General features: G+C 37.1%; 1 protein-coding gene across 1 annotated transcript in view; it reads right to left on the bottom strand.

Annotated features, from left to right (window-relative positions):
• Positions 1-16,203, bottom strand: part of LOC128045027 (calcium-binding mitochondrial carrier protein SCaMC-1-like) — an 80,414-nt gene that overhangs the window by 54,522 nt on the left and 9,689 nt on the right. The window contains exons 2-3 of the mRNA XM_052637487.1: positions 10,882-11,008; positions 1,015-1,102 (exon numbers count right to left, since the gene is read on the bottom strand). Coding sequence (XP_052493447.1) covers positions 1,015-1,102; positions 10,882-11,008 — 215 coding nt within the window. The remainder of the gene's footprint in view (positions 1-1,014; positions 1,103-10,881; positions 11,009-16,203) is intronic.

Below are 16,203 nucleotides of genomic sequence, written 5' to 3'. Positions count from 1 at the left end.
TAGGAGGTGGAGGAAATGAGTAAGGGGATGGTCAAAGGCACAAAAATTAAAACGTCAAGGATATAACATACAGCATAGTAACTATAATTAATAATACTATTTTGTATACTCTAAAGTTGCTAAGAGGACAAATCTTAAAAGCTCTCATCATAAAAAAAAGTCTATAACTATATACAGTGACTGACGTTAACTAGACCTATTGTGGTGATCATTTCACATTATACACATATGTTGAATCATTATGTTATATACCTGAAATTAATATAATATTATGTATCAGTTATACCCAAATTTAAAAACCAAGTAAATTTAAGTTTTAACTATAAGAAAGAGTTCTTATCATAACAATAATAAGAGGGTGGGAAGAAACTTTAAGAAGTGATGGATAGGTTTATGGCATAGATTATGGTTATGGTTTCCCAGGTGTATGTGTGTGTGCATGCTAAATTGCTTCAATCATGTCAGACTCTTTGCAACCCCATGGACTGTGACCACCAGGCTCTTCTGTCCATTGGATTCTCCAGGCAAGAATACTAGAGTGGGTTGCCATTTCTTCCTCCAGGGGATATTCCTGACCCAGGGATCAAAGCCACGCCTCCTGCATTGGCAGGCAGATTCTTTACTGCTGAGCCACCTGGGAAGCCCTCCTGGGTATACACTTACCAACAAATTCATCAAGTTAGATACATAAATTATGTACTTTTTTGTACTTCAACAAAATTAAAAAAAATTTTAATCAATTACTTAAAAGAATTAAAAACAGTCTTTGAACTAGAAGCAGGAAGAATCTTTTTCTGAGGACTTTAAAAAGAATACTTCTAGTTTTATTAATCAATAGCATTTCAACAAATTTCTTAGGGATCTTTCTTAAAACATTGTCAATAAAAGGTGATGTTATCAGAACTAAAAAGAAAGGAGAGAAATGAAGGAAGAGAAGAAAGAAGCTATACTTATAACCACCAGTTACATATTAAACAAAAATTAAAACTATTAAAAATAAGGGTAAGGGCTGACCTTTGTATAATCTTTTTTGCTTGAGTTTCAGAAATATTTATACCCAGTGATTTCAAAACAGCAATTATTTCTGAAGTTTCTATTATTCCTTTAAAAAGAGAGAATATGTCAAGTTAACGAATCTGAAAAGATAACAAGGCAAAATATACTTACAAGGCAATAGCCTTTAAAAGTCCACATAGCTGATGTGAGGTTAATCTTAGTCAATTATTTTTCTAGTCTAATATGGTTATTCATTTGTTTCACTGAAGAAATATTCATGTACATAATTGCACAGTGGTGCTCCAGACCCCACCTGGAGTATTATATCAGTTCACTTCAGTTCAGTCGCTCAGTCGTGTCTGACTCTTTGTGACCCTATGGACTGCAGCACGCCAGGCCTCCCTGTCCATCACCAACTGCCGGACTTTACCCAAACTCATGTCCATTGAGTCGGTGATGCCATCCAACCATCTCATACTCTGTCGTCCCCTTTTCCTCCTGCCTTCAATCTTTCCCAGCATCAGGGTCTTTTCAAATGAGTCAGCTCTTCGCATCGGGTGGCCAAAGTATTGGAGTTTCAGTCTCAACATCAGTCCTTCCAATGAACATTCAGGACTGATTTCCTTTAGGATGGACTGGTTGGAACTCCTTGCAGTCCAAAGGACTCTCAAGAGTCTTCTCCAAAGAAGAGTATTATATAACATATCACATATGTGCTATATTGCTTTTCTAAAATCCAAATTCTAAATTTCTAATCATATCTGGTCCCAAGGGCTTCTAATCAGAGATTACAGATCTATAACAGATATTGATTATTATACTTACTTGGAAAGAAAAAGCTAATTCTGAAGAACTGATTCAGGGGCATGAAAATAAGACTACTCAACATTTTAAAAGATAAGTTTTAAAAGAAATAGCCTACTTAAAATAAGATGGAACATGAAACTCTTTTTAACACAAGCATATCCAATGTTAAATAACTCAAAACTACTAATATATTTAATACAAGCCTATCACACATTTCAATCTCACACTGCTAGATGTTCTGAAAGAAAAATTAAGTATTCCATACTGTCTGCAAGGCCTAAACCACATATATAATCATGTCACTCCTCAAATGAGAAAAAAATCTTTTAATTCTTCCCATGGAAACAAATAGTTGAGGATACCAAATAAGGAAAAAAATATTTAAAAAATCAACTTTAGTGTCATCTAGATGAAAACTATATAATGTCAAAAAACTAACATAAATTCAGTCATAACTTTATATTATACTTTACTAACCATAGCTGCATATGCATGCATTTAAAATATGCATAAGTAAAAACAGTATACATATATATGAGATATATTATTTATGTAGCCTATAAACAAAGCCCAATATTCATACATAGAAACTCAGATTCTTTACAATGACTCTGAGGCCCCTAGTATGGAATTTACTGGTGGAATTTATAGAGGGTGGAATTTCCTGGCCTGCCTAGGAAGTCTTTTTCAAATGATGAAGCTGAATCCTCTGTCTTATGCCATTATATTCCATTATATCCCATTATAATTTTCAAACACTATACAATAATTTTTTTAACTTTTTTTAAAGTTTACTACTCAAATCACTATGCTAAATGTGAAAGTAGTCAAAGATTAATGAGCCAACCACCCCAAGGAGTTTACCAGTTTGTATGCATGCACTAATTACTTTAAAAATATATCACTCTGTGTTACTGTATGTCATAGAAGAGCTATGAATAATGTACGGTGGAAAGATAAAGGAATGAAAACAAGAGTCACAAATGAAGTACTATAAAAGGATAAGCAAGAGACCACCAAAGAAACAAAGCATTTCAACAAAAGGTAAAGTATAAACATGGTAAACTTATTCGTTTAACAAAGATAGATTGGGAACTTACACACAGAAGTAGAAAGCAGGATAGCAGGTACTTTGGAGAGTGGTGGTGATTTAGAGAGGATACAAATTGGATCTTTCTGAGATGCTACTAATATTCTGCTTCTTTATCTGTATGTTGTTTTCATGTTGTATATTTGCCTTGGAAAAATTCATGAAGCTTTTACTTACAATGTATGCACTTTGCTATATATGTTATATATCAATGAAATTTTCCCCAGAAAATAGTAATTTAGGGCCAAATTTGAAATGGCATTTTAACAAGCCATGTCTGACAATTTCTGCCTTTGTTCTCTCTGCAAAAAAAAAAACAAACAAACAAAAAACAAACCTTTCTTCAGGACAGAAAGCCCAGGTATAAAGTCATGTGAAAGAAAGTGAAAGTGAAAGTGAAGTCGCTCAGTTGTGTCCGACTCTTTGCGACCCCATGGACTGTAGACTACTAGGCTCCTCCATCCATGGGATTCTCCAGGCAAGAGTACTGGAGTGGGTTGCCATTTCCTTCTCCAGGAGATCTTCCCAACCCAGGGATCGAACCCAGGTCTCCCGCATTGCAGGCAGATGCTTTACCATCTGAGCCACCAGGGAAGACATAAAGTCATGTACTTATGGTCAATTAATCTACAAAAAAAGGAGGATATACAGTGGAGAATACAAGAATATACAATGGGGTCTCTTCAATAGTAGTGCTGGGAAAACTGGATAGATACATTTAAAAGAATGAAATTAGAACATTTTTAATACCATACACAAAAACAAACTCAAAATAGATTAAACATCTAAATGTAAGGCTATAAAACTCCTAGAGGAAACAGTAAGCAGAACACTCTTTGACAAAAATCACAGCAATAGTTTTTTGGATCTGTCTCCTAGAGTAATGGAAGCAAAAGCAAAAATAAATAAATAAGACCTAATTAAACTTAAAAGTTTTGCACAGCCAAAGAAATCACAAAATAAATGAAAAGACCACCTATGGACTAGGAGGAAATATTTGCAAATGATGCAACCAACAGGGATTAATATTTAAAAACTACAAACAGCTCATACATCTCAATATTTCTAAAAAATATTAACAATAAGCAGAAGACACAAACTGACACTTCTCTAAAGAAGACATATAGGTGGCCAGAAAGTATGTGAAAAGATGCTCAACAACACTAATTATTAAAGAAAAGCAAAATTACAGAGAAGTATCACCTCACACCAGTCAGAATGGCCATCATTTAAAATCTACAATAAAAAATGCTGAAGAAGGTGTGGAGAAAAGGGAACCCTCCTAAACTATTGATGGGAATGTCAGTTTGTACAACCACTATGGAAAACAGTATGGCGGTTCCTTAAAAAATTAAGTAGAGTTACACATGATCCCCACCAATCCCACTCCTGGGCATATATCCAGAAAAGATGAGAACTCTAATTCGAAAAGATATATGTACCCCAATGTTCACAGCAGCATTATTTACCACCATTACTTTACCAATAGCCAAGATATGGAAGCAACCTAAAAGTCCATTGATGGATGGATAAAGAATATTCCATATATACAACAGAATGTTAGTCATAAGAAAAAATTAAATTTTGTTGCTGCCATTTGCAGCAACACAGATAGACCTAGAGATTATCATCATACTAAGTGAAGTAAGTCAGACAAAGACAAATATCACATGATATCACTTATATGTGGAAGCTAAAAAAAACGATTCAAATGAGCTTATTTACAAAACTGAAATAGACTCACAGACATAAAAAATAAATTTATGGTTATCCCAAAGGAAAAGGGTAGGGTAGAAATAAATTAGAAGGCTGAGATTAACATATACACGCTAACTGCGTAGAGGACATAAACAACAAGGTCCTACATGCACAGAACTATATAATATCTTGAAATTACCTATAATGGAAAAGAATCTGAAAAAGAATAATATACAACTATATATATATATATATATATATATATATATATATATATATATAAAGAATATGTATAAGTAAATCAATTTGTTGTATACCTGAAACTAATACAACATGGTAAATCAACTATACTTAAACAAACAAACAAAAAAATACAGTGGAAGAGCAGAGATGAGTGGTACCATGTATTGACCTTCACATTAGGGGTGGCAAACACTATGGTCTATGGGGAGCAGATATCTGTACAAATGGAATAAATGCTACTAAACCCCACTGATTTTTACCATGTTGTAAAGTGGGTCATATGTTTCATTTTAAAGAAAACTGGGAAAGCTGAATTTTTATATAAAATCTTCCAATTTTTATACATTAAATAAAAAAATAATTTCTTTAAAAAACTCCTTTCTTTTGAACTCTGTTTATATATTGACCCAGAAGAAAACTAAATTGTTCCTGAGCACAATTAAAGTCTCCCTCTATCACTCGTATAGCAATTATCATAGTCTAGCTTGTGTATGGCTATTCATTCTTATTTCACCCAACACTGTCTGCTTCTGAAAATCTTTGTTAACACAGTTCCTAGTGCACTAGCTCACATATACTGCTCAAAAACTCTTCGTTTCATTGACCTAAAATTACATTAAGTAATTAATCCTTATGCAAAAGAAGTTAAAATTTCAAGCTATGATGTAGAGAAAAATTAGGTAATGTAATTCAGAATATAATCAATACCTATGGACTGAATGGGAGATTCAATGTTGTCTTTAATTATATACACCGAGTTTTCACTGAGAAAGATGGGCTTGAAATGGATTTGCTAGAGTAACAGTAGTTAGTTGTATGGAGAGGAAGACTGTGACTATTCCAGTCCTGTAATTCCAGGGGGAAATGCAAAATATTCCACTTCTATACTAGAGATTATTTTGCCAAGTTAACAAGCCATCTCAAATTTTACTGGTTTAATAAGAATGTATTTGATAATAGTATGCAATCAGAGTTTGGTTCAACACATTGGTTCTTCTGTTGGTTATGCCAGGTTCACTCATGTGAATTCAGTCATCTAGACGTTTGACCATAGCTGAAAATCCAAGATGGCTTCACTCACATGTCTTTTACATCAGACGGAAATGTAGAACAGTTGGAAATGAAATGGGCCACCCTAATGGCAGAAAGTGAATAGGAAGGTGAAGGTGATGAAGGTGAAAGAGAAAAGTGAAAAAGCTGGCTTAAAACTCAACATTCAGAAAACTAAGATCATGGCATCTGGTCCCATCACTTCAAGACAAAAAGATGGGGAAAAATGGAAACTGGCAGACTTTATTTTCTTGGGCTTCAAAATCACTGCAAATGGTAACTGCAGCCATGAAATTAAAAGACACTTGCTCCCTGGAAGAAAAGCTATGACAAACCTAGATAGTGTATTAAAAAACTGAGATCACTTTGCCAACAAGGTCCATCTAGTCATAGCTTCCAGTAGTCATGTATGGATGTGAGAGTTGGGCCACTAAGAAAGCCGAGCACTGAAGAATTGATGCTTTTGAACTGTAGTGTTGGAGAAGACTCTTGAGAGTCCCTAGGACAGCAAGGAGATGCAACCAGTCCATTCTAAAGGAAATCAGATATGACCAGACAGTTTCATGGCACTGAGATCAACCCTGGGATTTCTTTGGAAGGAATGATGCTAAAGCTGAAACTCCAGTACTTTGGCCACCTCATGCGAACAGTTGACTCATTGGAAAAGACTCTGATGCTGGGAGGGATTGGGGGCAGGAGGAGAAGGGGACGGCTGAGGATGAGATGGCTGGATGGCATCACTGACTCGATGGACGTGAATCTGAGTGAACTCCGGGAGTTGGTGATGGACAGGGACGCCTGGCGTGCTGCAATTCATGGGGTCGCAAAGAGTCGGACATGACTGAGTGACTGAACTGAACTGAACTGATAGCATCAATAAAAGCACCTTGCAAAAACAAACAAACAAAACAATAATAATAAAGGAAATCAGTCCTGAATATTCACTGGAAGGACTGATGTTGAAGCTGAAGCTCCAATACTTTGGCCATCTGAAGCAAAGAGCCAACTCACTGGAGAAGATCCTGATGCTGGGAAAGATTGAGGGCAGGAGGAGAAGGGGACGACAGAGGATGGGATGGTTGAATGGCATCACCCTCTCAATAGACATGAATTTGAGCAAACTCCAGGAGATAGTGAAAGTGAGGGAAGCCCGTCACGGTGCAGTCCATGGGGTTGCAAAGAGTGGGACATGACTCAGCGACTAAACAACAATAATGGTCCTAATGGCTGAAGCAAGTCAAATGGCCGAGCCCAGGTCAATGTGGCTCAGGGTTACACAAAGGCATAAACCCTGCTAGATGAGGTTCACTGAAATACCAAATGTATTACTTAGCATTACTGTTCTCATACGTAAAAGGTAGCTGCCATGAGGACTGCATGAGACAAAAATAAGATATAGAAGATAAAGTAGCTAAAACAGGCATGGCAGATGGTAAAGTACAAAAAATTCTAGTTTCTTTCCCACCATTTTCCCAATCTAAAAAAAACTCCTTCCAAAAAAGAATCTTAATGATGAAATTATATCTAATAATTTAATTACTTCATTTCACATATTTATGACCACACTCCAAGGACATTCTGGCTCAGTAGAAGTAGGGACTCAAGAAACTTCTTGAGAGAAGTTAAGCAGATCAGTTGACATTGGGCCTTGAATACTTCCAGCTAGTGAATTTGATAGTATAGTACACCAGCTCACAAGCATCCTCTTGCCTCCATTGATTGGCATAAGGCCTGGAAACCCTCCTGGGACACAGAAAATGCAGTGGTAAAAATTGAATCCTACTATTAGTGTTCTATACACATTAATATGTGATGAACTGGGAGAGTCTCAACAATGTTGTCAGGAAGGACAAGAAGGGAAAAGATATGATGTACAGAGCCAGATCCAATAATAGGATTTGTAGGGGGAAGATTGGCTCAACAGTCAATGATGCACAACAGGTATCAGAAATTACCTTAACCCAGCCAGTCTGGAAACACTCTGGAAGAAAGTAGCAGCATGTTCGTACGAATTTAAAAAGCTGTACTTTGAGGCCCAAAATATTCTGGCATTGGACAATTTCTGATTAAGCAAATAAGAGGGAGGAGTGTATTTGTTTCCTAGGGTAGTTATAACAAAGGACCACAATCTGGGTAGCTTAAACAGGAATTTAAGCCAAAAGTGATTATTGGCCAAAATATTGGCAAAAATATGGCCAAAAGATGATGAAGGCCAAAAGTCTGTAAAACCAAGGCATTGGCAGGGCCATGCTCCTTTGGAAGATGCTATGGAAGGATCTGTTCTGTATTTCTCTCCTAGTGTCAGGTAGCCTCAGGTACCCCTTGGCTTACAGACACATCACTCCAAGCCTGACTCCATTGTCAAATGGCTACTTATATTATCTCCCTCTGTGCATGTCTGTCCCTGTATCCAAATTTCCCCTTTATGTGACACCTGTCCTATTGGGCTTCCCTGGTGGCTCAGACAGTAAATCTGCCTGTAATGCAGGAGACCCGGGTTTGATCCCTGGGTTGGGAAGATCCCCTGGAGAAGGGATAAGCTACCCACTCCAGTATTCTTGGGCTTCCCTGGTGGCTCAGACAGTAAAGAATCTGCCTGCAATGCAGGAGATCCGGGTTTGATCCCTGTGTTGGGAAGATCCCCTGGAGAAGCACATGGCTACCCACTCCAGTATTCTTGCCTGGAGAATTCCATGGACAGAGGGTATTGAGCATACCCTAATGACCTCATTTTTCTTGGTTACTTCTATAAAGACCTATTTCCAAATAAGATCACAGTCTGAGATCTGGGGGCTAGGACTTCAACTTATCTTTTAGGGGTACACAATTCACTCCTTGGAGAAGGAAATGGCAACTTACTACAGCATTCTTGCCTAGGAAAACCTATGGACAGAGGAATCTGGGGGGCTACAGTCCATGGGGTCACAAAGAGTCAAATACAAATTAGTGACTAAACAACAACAATTCAATCTGTAATAGAGGAGGTATTCCCTTTCATACCCACAAAAAGCATCATGACCAGGGTAAACTGGCTGAGCTTTACAGAAGTGTGGTCACTGAGGAGGGAGCAATGATGACACAAAGCAAGCGCCTCAACCAGAACAGTGCCTCTGCAGGGACTGCACTCTGCAGCGCAGGTGGGCACTTCACACCTACTGCCATGGCTCAGATGCTAAAAACAAAAGAAGCCAGTAGGAATTCAGACAAGAGCTCTTCCAGAATGGCGCCACTTCAGGACTTGCCTGTGATGTTCCAGCTTGACCAGTCAAGGCAGAAATTAAAAGATCTATATTGCTAATCATTACATTACTTTGGATGGCCATCTAGCCTCAAAAAGAGTATTTTCTATTATTACCAAGAGCTATAAGCACTGATTTTCAGAGACAATAGTAATATATTTTTTTACTAGGGGTTTTCTACTTTCACTGATTGTGATACAGTGTATTTTCAGCTTACAAATGATGATCATGGTGGTAACCATCAATAATGGAGTGAAATTCCAGAAGAGCACAAGAATAGAACTATCAGTCTTAGATCAACAGCAAATGATGACCAGGTTTAATTCACAGATATGAATCAGTAGTACTTCTAAAGCTTCTGGATACTATTTAAGTAGGAGGGCCCACAAAGGCCTCCTGGAAGGTAAATGGAAGCTTGAAACCTATGGTTTGGATATTAAGGAAAATACAACCATTTCTGTGCTTATAGGTCACTAAACCTTGTGACATTCAGGTTACACTTTGTCTTACAAAAAATTCATCAGTGAAATCCTTAAAATGTCTTTTCTGGTATACTTAGAATTTTTCAATTAAAAAATTCAACTTCACAAAATTTTAAAATTAATATGTATGTTTCATAAAGTATAATTAATTTCTAATTACCTGTGATGAATTAGCCATATGTGAATGCAGAAATGGTATTCTACTTTTACATTTAGTCTCTTTGATTTAAGGATTTGCAACAAAGTAAGAATATTCCTTTCCTCTGCAAATCAGCATGGATATTGATTGTATGTATAAAAGACTGGAAACATTCTAAATGTCTAACAATATGGGATTGATTAGATACATCTACTCACCAACTGAATATTTCAAAGTTATTAAAAAATTATGCTTGCAAAGAACATTAAATGAAGTGAAATGCTTACACTGACATTAAAAGAAAAAACTAGGACATCAAACTATACATACAGTGTGACCACAACTTCACTTAAAGAGAAAAAGACCAAGAAAGAGACAGAAACAAAAAGTCTAAAAGGAAATATAAAAATATATTAAAATGTTAATATCTCTAGACAGCAAGGTCTTTCTGTTATCTATCTGTGTTAACTAACTTTCCTACAACTGAAATATTTTCAAAATCAGCTAGAAAACAACAAATATAATGAGTTTAATCACCATGATACTTTTAACTCTGCTGCTGCTGCCAAGTCGCTTCAGTCATGTCAGACTCTGTGCAACCCCATAGATGGCAGCCCACTAGGCTCCTCTGTCCCTGGGATTCTCCAGGCAAGAACACTGGAGTGGGTTGCCATTTCCTTCTCCAATGCATTAAAGTGAAAAGTGAAAGTGAAAGTGAAGTCGCTCAGTCATGCCCTTCTCTTAGCGACCCCGTGGACTGGAGCCTGCCAGGCTCCTCCGTCCATGGGATTTTCCAGGCAAGAGTACTGGAGTGGGGTGCCATTGTCTTCTCCGACTTTTAGCTCATATATTGCAAAAAAAGTGAAGAGGTCTACTTATTAAGCCAAGAAGTTTTAAATTTAGAAGACAAAAAACAATTTTATTTAAATTATGACTAACCCCACAGAAATTTTAATACTAATAAATATCATTCACATATTACTCTTAGAAATTAAAAAATTACCACAAGACACGTAATAGATATAATTGAGTATTTGATAGTGGGAGTAAGTTAAAATCTAGTAAAAACATCCTTTAGTATTCACAGTCATCATTCATGTTAATCTAACTGGATAAAACACACACACACACACACACCATCATTATTTTTGTCCAGACTATTAAATGCCAGCGTCATTTTTCTCTCGTGGTCTTTAAGGTAGCGCATAAAATCTTCAAAGTTCAATCCGGAATCAGCATTGGTATCTACAGTTTTATAAATATCCTATAAGAAAGAAGAAACTCATTACAGAGATATATAGCAAGTAAGCTACTATACCACGTTAACATTGGCACATTTCACTCATACTAATTATGATTTCTACCCACATCCATTGTCCTAGTTTTTCAGTCACAGCTACAAATTTAAATACATTCGGTGATTTTTTAAATTTGTTCAATACTGAAGTCAAAACTTATTTCAAATAATTATGAGTCTTACATGCAAGTGTTTACCTAAGGTAAAAAATGAATGCCATATACCTTGAGGGAATAAAGATAGTAAGTAAGGTATATAATCTTTGTAATCAGAGACCTCACATTCCATTAAATGCAATGGGATAAAATATGTGAAATTCCAATATGACCCACAGATAATGATTTGAGATGTAGCTTTATGAAGAGTGTATGTTCAAACCTCACTAAGGTGTTCTGCTTTTTTGAACAAAAAACTAATAATTTTTAAATGCATTATCATATATATTTCTAGAAGTTTCCTATCTCAAAGGTATAGATAATATATTATTCATCTTTGTACCATAAATGCCTACCACAGGTATGGCATACCAAGGTCCTTAATCTATATTTGTTGAATTAATACTGTGAACTGGGCAATGCACTATGTGGTAGGGATTAAAAGACAAGAAGCTGCCCTGAAGGAAATTACAGAGTAGTAGAGACCATTCACATAATAAAAGAGAATTTGTTAGGTGATGTGATGGGAATGTATTCAAGGTAGAGAAGTGTGGGAGGATTCAGGAGAGTCTTCACAGAGGGAGAGGACTTGAACTGAGAACTACAAAGAATAACTGGCATTAGCTGGGCAGACCAATGGGACAGGGCATTTCAAGAATATGTGACAGTATTTGTAAGCAGGCAGAATATATATTTGTTAGAAAAAATACAGTAATAATGATAATGATAACAGCTAATATTTATTGAGCACTTCCTTTTAAGTACTTTATATATACAATCTCATTTAATCATTCTAACAACCCTAAATAGTTCTAATTTGTTACAGACAAAATGCAAGGGAGAAAAGTAGGAGATAAGGTGGGCAGGGGAGAGATTATGAGAACTTACATGTCACAAAATGGATTCCAAATTAATTCTGTAGGTAGTATTCCCCAGTAAGTGGGATGATTTATGGGGCTAACATGGAAACAATATTAACATTAAATCACAGTGAGAAAATTATTCATGTTTAATTATCTTTCAACCCTTCTGGTTACATCATGGAGAATATCTGTTTGGAGCCAATATGTCTCAATACTTCCCAACGTTAAAAAAATCCAAGAATAGTAGCAACCCCTTCCCCCATCTTCTGCACTTTCAGTTGTTGTTGTTCAGTTATGTCCCACTCTGCAGTCCCATGGACTGCAGCACGCCAGGCTCCTCTGTCCTCCACTATCTCCTGGAGTTTGCTCAAATTCATGTCCATTGTGTCAGTGATGCTACTGGACCACCTTATCCTCTGCTGCTGCCGTCTCCTTTTGTCTTCAATCTTCCCTAGCATCAGGGTCTTTTCCAATGAGTTGGTTCTTTGCACCAGGTGGCCAAAGTATTTGAGGCTTCAGCATCTGTTCTTCCAATGAATATTCAGGGTTGATTTCCTTTAGGATAGACTGGTTTAGTCTCCTTGCAGTCTAAGGGACTCTCAACAGTCTTGTCCAGACCACAACTTGAAAACATCAGTTCTTCAGTGTTCAGTCTTCTTTATGGTTCAACTGTCATATCTGTACATGATTACTGGAAAAACCATAGCTTTGACTATATGCACCTTTGTCAGCAAAGTGATTTCTCTGCTTTTGTCATAGCTTTCCTTCCAAGGAGCAAGTATGTTTTGATTTCATGGCTGCAGTCACCATCCACAGGGATTTTGGAGCCCAAGAAAATAAAATCTGTTACTGTTTCTACTTTTTTCCCTTCTATTTGCCATGAAGAGATGGTACCGGGTGCCATGAGCTTATCTTTTTCAATGTTAAGTTTCAAGCTGGCTTTTTCACTCTCCTCTTTCACCTTCATCAAGAAGGTTTTTAGTTCCTCTTCACTTTCTGCCATTAGAGTGGCATCATCTACATATCTGAGGTTGTTGATATTTTTCAACTTTGTTACCCATGGTCAACCATAGTCTGAAAATATTAAGTGAAAAATTCCAGAAATAATAAGGTTTAGATTGAGCACCATTCTGAGGAGTGTGATGAAATCTCACTCCATCAGGTTCCATCCTGCCCAGAATGTGAATTATCCCTTTGCCCAGATATCCCACTCTTTATTCACTTACTAGCCATCAACCTAGATTATCACATCGCCTTTCATAGTATCACAGTTCTCGTGTTCAAATAACACTTATTTTACTTAGTAATGGCCCCAAAACACAAGAGTGGTAATGCTGAAAATTTGGATATGTCCAAGAGAAGCCATAAAATGCTTCCTTTAAGTAAAAAGGGGAAAGTTCTTGACTAATAAGGAAAGAAAAAAAATCGTATACTGAGGTTGCCAAGATCTACGGTATGAATGAATTTTCTATCAGTAAAATTGTGAAGAAGGGAAAAGAAATTCACACCAGTTTTGCTATCACACCTCAAACCACAAAAGTTATGGCCATAGTATGTGGTAAGTGCTTAGTTAAGACAGAAAAAGCATTAAATTGTATAGTACAATATTCTGAAAGACCATATTTATAACTTTATTTGAAATTATTTAACTATACTCAATTTACAATATTGTGTTAGTTCCATGTATGTAGCTTTAGATACTTTTCCATTACAGGTATTACAGGATATTAAATACAGATCCTGTGCTAAATAAATAAATAAATCCTGTTTATCTGTTTTATATATAATGGTATGTAACTATTAATCCCATACTCCTAATCTATCCACCCCACCCCCCCAAATTTTCCCCTTTGGTAGCCATAAGTTTGTTTTCTGTCTGTGAGTCTGCTTCTGTTTTCCAAATAAGTGCACCTGTATTATTATTTTTAGATTCCATATGTAAGTGATACCACATAATATTTGTTTCTTCTCTGCCTTGACTTACTTCACTTAGTATGATAATCTCTAGGTCCATCTGTGCTGCGCTCAGTTGCTCAGTTGTGTCCGACTCTTTAGTGACCTCGTGGACGTAGCCCGCCAGGCTCCTCTGTCCATGGGATTTCCCAGGCAAGAATACTGGAGTGGGTTGCTATTTCCTCCTCCAGGGGATCTTTCCAACCCAGGGATCAAATCCGCATCTTCTGCTTTTCCTGCACTGCAGGCGGATTCTTTACCATTGAGCCACTGGGGAAGCCCATAGTCCATCATTGTTGTTGCAAATGGCACATTTCATTCTTTTATGTTTGGGTAATACTCCATTATATATGTACCATATCCTCTTTATCCATTCATCTGTTGATTGACACTAAGGTTACTTCCATGTTCTAGCTTTTGTAAATAGTACGTCCATGAACACTGAGGTGCATATGTCTTTTCAAATGAGAGTTTTTGTCTTTCCCAGATATATGCCCTGGAGTGGGGCTGCTGGATCATATCATAACTCTATCATTAGTTTTTTAAGGAAACTTTGTACTGTTTTATATAGTGGTCTACCAAGTTAACAATGTAGGATGGTTCCCTTTTCTCCACACTCTTTCCAGTATTTATTATTTATAGATTTTCTGATGATGGCCATTCTGACTGGTATGAGGTGATAACTTATTGTAGCTTTCATTTGCATCTCTCTTAGCAGGGCTTCCCTGGTGGCTCAGACAGTAAAGAATCCACCTGCAATGCAGGAGACCTGGGTTCGATCCCTGGGTTGGGAAGCTCCCCTAGAGGAGAGCATGGAAATCTACTCCAGTATTCTTGCCTGGAGAATCCCCACGGACAGAGGAACCTGGCAGGCTACAGTCTGTGGGGTCACAAAAAGTTGGACATGACTGAGTGACTAAGCACAATAATTAGCAATCACATTCTCATAACTTTTATTACAGTATATTGTTATAATTGTTCTATATTTTATTACTGAAAAAGTTAAAGTGCTGGTCGCTCAGTTGTATGATTCTGGTGCATATTTTATGTTCATTTTAGACCAGGGAAATGATATTAGATAAAAAGCAAATTCAAACAATTTTGTTATTAAGAGTTCAAAATGAGTCATAAGGCAGCAGAGATAACTTGCAACAACAACAATGCATTTGGCCCAGGAACTGCTAATGAACATACAGTGCAGTGGTGGTTCAAGAAGTTTTGCAAAGGAGATGAGAGCCTTAAAAATGAGGAATACAGTGGCTTGCCATCGGAAGTTGACAGTGACCAACTGAGAGGATCATTGAAGCTGATCCTCTTACAACTACATGAGAAGTTACCGCAGAACTCAGTGTCGACCATTTGTTGGTCATTCAGCATTATACAAAACTGTGTAATCCACCACAGCTTTTCTCATCAGAGAAGGATATAACATAGGGACCAAAGCCCCAGCTTGGAGTGCTCTCTGTGTTGTACCTCCCTCCTGATGTCTAGCATGTCTATCATAGCATCCTGGTCTTCACACATTCCTCAGAGATACAACCAACAACAAGGAACACACCTACATGAAATTGCTTGAGGTTACAAACTTCCTCCATCTTGACAAAGCCCTTAGTTAAAATCAGTCTTCACCTTGTAAGACCTCTTAGCAGACCTCTCGGTCCTATGTAATTACCCCCTCCTTGAGATATTTGACTCACATTGGCTCCCAAGAGATCACACACTCCTGATTTCCTCTCACTTTATTAAGTGCTGCTTTCCAGAGTTGTGCATTGACTCTTCCTGATCTCAGAATGTTGCAGTGATCCAGTGCTCAGTCCTCAGACCGCTTCTCTATATACACCTTCTAGGGGATCTCATCCAATATCAAAGCTTTGCATATATAATGCTGATGACATACATCTCTAACCCTGACATCTCCTCAGAGATTCAGGCTCAAATACAAAACTACTATTTGATATATCCACTTGGATGTTTAAAAGAAACCTCCAATGTCCACACTAAGAACTCTTTGTTAACCACTTATCCTACCTCACTACTCTCCAGTTCTGCCTGATTTTAGCAAACAGCACCATTATCCATTCATTTTTTCAAACTGAAAATACTGGAGTCATTCTTGACTTCCTCTTATACCTCACAGTACAAATCCAATTAACCAATGAATCCTATCAGCATTACTTTCAAAATTTATCAC

Source organism: Budorcas taxicolor, chromosome 3, assembly GCF_023091745.1.
Source record: "Budorcas taxicolor isolate Tak-1 chromosome 3, Takin1.1, whole genome shotgun sequence".
Lineage (NCBI taxonomy): Eukaryota > Metazoa > Chordata > Mammalia > Artiodactyla > Bovidae > Budorcas > Budorcas taxicolor.
The sequence above is the reverse complement of the archived record's forward strand: the minus strand, read 5'-3'. Positions and strand labels throughout refer to the sequence as shown.